General features: G+C 46.0%; 1 protein-coding gene across 4 annotated transcripts in view; it reads left to right on the plus strand.

Moving 5' to 3' along the window:
* The window catches only part of LOC118090598 (glycine N-acyltransferase-like protein 3), a 7,770-nt gene extending 1,785 nt beyond the window's left edge, over window positions 1-5,985 (plus strand). For 3 of the 4 annotated variants that reach the window (XM_088663302.1, XM_035126498.3, XM_035126488.3), the window contains 5 exons: window positions 1,970-2,100; window positions 2,543-2,650; window positions 3,613-3,739; window positions 4,098-4,227; window positions 5,519-5,985. In XM_088663302.1, coding sequence (XP_088519428.1) covers window positions 2,023-2,100; window positions 2,543-2,650; window positions 3,613-3,739; window positions 4,098-4,227; window positions 5,519-5,930 — 855 coding nt within the window. In that variant the 5' untranslated portion in view covers window positions 1,970-2,022 and the 3' untranslated portion in view covers window positions 5,931-5,985. The remainder of the gene's footprint in view (window positions 1-1,969; window positions 2,101-2,542; window positions 2,651-3,612; window positions 3,740-4,097; window positions 4,228-5,518) is intronic. The other variant, XM_088663313.1, reaches the window with a different exon arrangement.

The following is a 5,985-nucleotide window of genomic DNA, read 5'->3' on the forward strand; positions in this document are numbered from 1 at the left end:
TGACTGGTGTAGGGTTGTCAGACCCAGAGGACAAGCACCTTGTACCTGTACCTTTAACAGATGAGTAAGAGAGAATTGGGACAGATGCCATTCGTTATGGAGAGATAAGCAGAAGACGCATTGGCTGATGCACACATGCCCCAACCATGAGCAAATAGTTAAGACCCAGGACCCTAGCTCTAAGGATATTCCAAGTCCTGTGCTTGGCACTTGGGAAACATTGAACACTAGAAAGTGTGTAGTACAGCACTTCCAAAGCACTCAACAAGCAGCTGATTGTTGGATACTTAGGAAGCTCCCATTGCTCTGTCCCAGCTCCTGCAAACCTAGCAAAAGCATACCAGTGAGAGTAGATAAATAGGTGCCACTGTGACAGGAAGGTAAATGGTGTTTCCATGCGCTCTGGCACTCGTCACGGTGTCCTGTTGAGCCAGAAGCAGTTTAGGCATGCTGGCCACATGACCCGGAAAACAGTCTGCGGGAAAATGCTGGCTCCCTCAGCCTGAAGCGAGAGGAGTGCTGCACACCATAGTCAAGTTTGACTAGACTTAACCGCCCAGGGGTCCTTTACCTTTTACTTAGGTAGCACTGCAGAGGGGGCTTTGCAGGTAGAGGGTATGGCAGATGAGGGTGGCCTGCTCAAAATTATCCTGTGGGCCAAATTACAGCCAAGGGCCGTAAGTTCCCTACCCTTGTCTTAGGGCATATCTCATTACACTGTTTAAAATGTGTGGGCTCTTTCCTGAAGCATGTCAAAAAATAAATAGGAGCAAGGCACATAAAGGATTAAGGAATTACTTTCAGTACTGTCATTCCTAACTATTGCACTCTAGACTTTACATATAAAGAGATCCCAGTTTTGTTTTATTGCTTTATTCCATTTATTATGTTGCCTTTCCCATATGATAGGCTCAGTCAGCTCTCTGATGTCACCAGATCAGTGAATTGGTATTGGTTGCATGGCTGTACCCGTTTGGGCTGCCTTCGATGATAGTGCACCTGCAGAGATGCTATTCCTGCACGAATGTTGTATGACAGATGCCAGTGTAAATTAACATGAAAGGCAATCGATGAAAGACTTGAATACTGAACTTTCTCCAGAGTGATCGGGTGCTTCCTTCCTCCACTTAATACATTGTCTTCCTTTCTTCTGTTCGAGAGCACTTGGGAGAGTTTAGAAAAAAGGATGCCATTTGATTTACCCTCAATTCCAAAAGCAGTAAAGTTGGATGCAGGGTGCTACCAGCAGAGCATAGGTGTGTTGCAGAAAGGTGGGTTAATATAGAAGCAGGGGCGTAGGAAGGGGTGTGTGGAATGTCATCCCTGAGGGGGTGACAAAATGGCACACCGTGGGGGCGGCCTGCAGTGCGCCTGAGCCACACATCTCTCCTGGGAATGATGTGGTGGCTTGGGAGCCTGCACTGCCCAAAATGGCAGCGTGGGGCTTGTGTCCGCCAGGCGGACTCCGTGGGCAGTTTGCCGGCCACCCCCCTGGGTGGATCGCCATGGTGCCCCCGCCGCTCCTGGTGCAGGAGCAGGTAGCTGCACCCCTGCATTGAAGGTGATTCTCTCAAACAAATGAAGGGGAAGGCCTCAGGAACAAGCTAGCTTGCCAGATGATGTTGCAAAATGACTTAGTCAAAAGTTATTTTGCCTTGGACTTTGAATTCATCAGGGACTCCTGACACCGTTGAGACAGGACCCTGTTACTGATCAAGCTGTTACTAACCTTGAATGCACTTACTCCAAAACTTCTTGTAGGACATTGAATCACTCACTTTCCAAGTGCCCAGGTGAGTCCACCTTTAAGATTGGGGTGTGAAAGGAGGCACAGCAGTGCCATTTTGTACAGCTCATTGTCAATGTTCTATGGCATTTCCCCAGTCATATGACCCAAGTAAATCTGAGACTGGCAAAGTTCTACATCCCAGCATCATTAAAATGTGTGTTGCTTTTTCTGCCCTGGCAGATTTTTGCTGAAAGGGAAGTACAAGGGAAGGTTACATCCTTGATCCCCTGAGGATGCTGGTGTTGGTCAACAAGGATGAGCTTCGAGTGCTGAAGAAAGAGCTGTGGAGCTGCTTCCCCAAATCTCTAAAGGTGAGATGGCATCCTCCTCTGCTCTTTGCCAGGCAGATGCAGAACCTCTGCTTGGGTGATGAATCCAACCCAAAGCTTAATGTGAACACCACCAGGAGCCCAGTCTGTGACAGATACCTCTTCAATCCTAGAATCTGAGGGAAGGGAGTAGTGGTTTATTTCTTATCCTTTAGAACTGGAAATGTTAGGAGATCAAGGAACTGTACCCTGGGCACGAGGGCTTCCAGAAAATAGCAGATAAGGTTGGGCTGGCAATGTCATGACTCACTGTTGCCTTCATGGATCAACTGACCACTGACAAGGTTAACGGCAAGGCTGGCCACAAAACTGACAGGCGACATTTGAAAGAAACCAGGAACACATCTGAATTCTTGTAATGCTCCTGTTTCTGTTACGTCAAGATAGCTGAAATGGCCGTGCCCCCTCCCTCTTGTCCCACCAGGTCCATGGGGCTGTGCTGAACGTGTGTCAGGGAAACGCTTTCCATCAGGAGATACTGGTAGATTCCTGGCCCACTTTCCAGGTGGTCATTGCACGGCTCCAGAGAGAGGTATTGCTGGGATGGGACATCCAAGAGAGGGATGCTTGTCTTGGTTCTGCGAGTAGCATCAACAAAGGGCTTGAATTGTGAAGGCGAAGAAAGCTCCATCAGTGGGAACTGAAAAGTTAAGAGGCAGGCAAAGCCATACTTCCTTACCCAGTCTGGCAGAATGTGAAGCAGATAGCAATCGTTTTGCATGTTAGCCTTAACCTCAATTTAGTGCTGATAGCTTGATAACTTGTACTTATGCTCTCATAGTGTATGAGGGGTGTGGTGTATTGGTGCTGGGGCAGCAATATGTCTGCCCCATTATTTTTAAAGGGGGATGATGCACTCTTTTATCCAAGGGAGAGTACAGCCACATATAAAGATTTATAGTGGGAAAGATGGGATTGGGAGGTGGAGCATTCCTGGTGCAGGAAATTCTCTGTTGCCAGGGTGCCAACACCACCCCAACAGGTGCCTAACTCCTTTGCACAAGTACTTTCCACAGCACACTCATAAATGAGGTACAAGCTGGGGCATATTTTCCTGGCAATGAAATATTGTCAGCTGAATGCTAGGGAAATGCTGTTCTTTACATCAGATATGCTAGTCGGGGGGGGGGAGTCATTTGAGCCCCCTAAAACAGAAAAACCGCACATATTTTGCATAGTAACACTTAATTGGTTTAAAGCAAGGGTGGCAAACCCCCAACCCAGAGGCCTGCTCAGATGAAAGAACTCCCCGATATTGGGAGCAGGAGCAAAAAGAGGGGAGAAATTAAAAAATGATTAGATTGATCATCTGAGGCTGGATGCAAATTGCACCTCCATCATCTGAAGAGGGGCATTTGCCACTGATCAGATGAGCAATCTGATGTGTGCTTTCTGTGGTTGCCTATGTCTTGCAGAGGGTTTGGTATGTCCTAGGTTGGCTAGTGTGTGCAAAGGAATGACCTATTCCCATCTTTCCTGCTTGTTTTTGCCTAGAAAGTGCCTTCAGAAAGGAACTATTTTACCCAATCTTGTGCAGTTTTCTATAAGGACCTGGATGCCTATGAGAAATTGGTGAAAGAGTCTGATGCCATTGATTGGAAAAAAGAATTCTTACTTCAGGGTAAGACACCTCAACACCCAAAGCTCTGTGCATGTGCCAGTGTTACTAATTTAGAATTCTTGAAAAAGGAATATTGTATGCACAAGTTTTAAGAGTGTGTGTGTGTACTCTTCTAAACTGTTTGAGCACTGGAATATGCATTAAGAGAAGTTTTATTGTCACCTGTTCTTCATCTGTGGAAGAAAATCTTAGTTTTAGTGCTGCTGAGATCCTCTTCGCTAGTCAGAACAAGGCTTCCTTGAGGTGATCACCATTTTACCTTCCCCATAATCATATAGAGTTGTGGTCTATGCTTCTGCGACTTCTGCCCCTCTCCTCTGAGCTCCTCACTAATCCCCTCACCATTTTCCACACCCAGGTCTGCAGGATGGTGTGTATCAGACATCTCAAAACCTAGCAGCTGCCAAGCATTTCTCCACAAAGCTGGTGACTCGGACCCAGGTTTTTGTTGTGCAGAAACCCTTGAATTTGTCTTCTTTCACACCCACGTATGTCCCTCTCTATGACTCAGGGGTTGCAGGTAGCAAGCAATACAAAGCAGGATACATTTACCAGTGCACTAGTAATTTAGAGCATGGTGCCCACTCACTGGAGACCTGTAACAGGGGAAAATATGTGCAAGAGGAAATAAACTCAATGCCAAGAGGTGTTTCTTATGCTAGGCAGTTATCTTTTCAGGAAGAAAGGACAAGGACCCTGGCAGTTGTAACTGCAGAAAGACTCCTCAATGTTTCTGATTTTTTTCATAATTCAAATGAGAGATGATTCCTGCTTCTTACCCAGGTACTCTGCACATGCCCAAGGACACAAGCAAGGTGATTAGGAGCAAGCACAAACAATGGCTGGCTAGTAAGCCAATGTTTGTGGATCTCTGTAAATCATATTTGTAGGCTTTACAAAAGGCAGATACTTAGTAATGTTCATCAAAACCACTGGATAAGTCCTCTGTAAAATGGGAAGGGGAGGGAAGGGGAGGACATTCAACTGGGCAGGCAGTGAGGTTAGAATGTAACATCACTGTTGATAAATATTACATTAAAGGATTGTGCTTTCATAGGGTTAATATTCCTGAAACATTTCATCTCTAGAGTGGGATCAACTTACCAAAAGCATAGCTGTAGTTTATACTACTATGAGTCCACTGGGCTAATAGCAGCTACACAATGTAATGAGCTCCTCTGTACTAAGTCTTTGCTGGTACTAAATCAGGCTTCCTCAAACTTGGCCCTGCAGATGTTTTTGGCCTACAACTCCCATGATCCCTAGCTAGCAGGGCCAGGGGTTAGGGATGATGGGAATTGTAGTCTCAAAACATTTGGAGGGCCAAGTTTGAGGAAGCCTGTACTAAATATTCAAGATTTAACTCTGTTGCAGCAAGTACAGGAACAGACAATACTGGTGGCATTTAATAGTCTCATAACAATGCTACTCATCATTCCCTCTTAATTAATTTTGGGGAAATGTAGCCCAAGTAAGTCAGCCAGCATAAAAACTGGGTCCCTCACTAATAATGGTAGGGAATAAATTTAATAAACTAGCTAGGGCCTCCCATTCTCCAAGACTAGAGATAGAACAAGCACCACCATGTGCTCATAGATCTAGGAAAGCTACAGAGGGTTCAGTTACACCTTTTGTCTTGTTAACCTTCAGGTGGTTGCAGGGCATTCCAGCTCCATCTGCAACTTCAAGCTTCACACTTGGGTCCTGTAGCTGACTGGTTTATCATGCCTTAAGTGTTAACTTCTGAAGGTAGGCCTTAACCTTTCTTTCCTTCTTCAGGTCAGGATCAGAGCTGAAACTCTCATCCCTCAACACCACTCATGCTGCCCTGCTGAATGAGACCTGGAGTGTAGGCGGCAATGAGCAGAGTCTCTGCTATCTGACTCGGCTGATCGACTGCTTCCCTAGTAGTTGCCTTCTGGATTCTGGAGGATGTCCTATCTCTTGGGTCCTGCTGGATCAATTTGGGAGCCTGACCCATGCTTACACCATGCCAGTGCACCGTGGCAAAGGATACATTCAGCTGGTGATAGCAGCACTAGGCAGGAAGCTACAGAGCCTCAATTACCCAGTCTATGGTGATGTCCTGGAAAACAACACATCAATGCAGAGAGCCCTACAATGCCTTGAAGCCAACTTTACTAGTTGCTTTCTTTCCTATGACCTGCATACACCCATTTCTCTGCTGTGACAGGCTTTTCAAAAGCCCTGTCAGTAAAAAATAAACCAGTGGTAGTAGAAACAGA

The sequence above is a fragment of the Zootoca vivipara genome, chromosome 1, assembly GCF_965207765.1.
Source record: "Zootoca vivipara chromosome 1, rZooViv2.hap1.1, whole genome shotgun sequence".
NCBI classification, from domain to species: domain Eukaryota; kingdom Metazoa; phylum Chordata; class Lepidosauria; order Squamata; family Lacertidae; genus Zootoca; species Zootoca vivipara.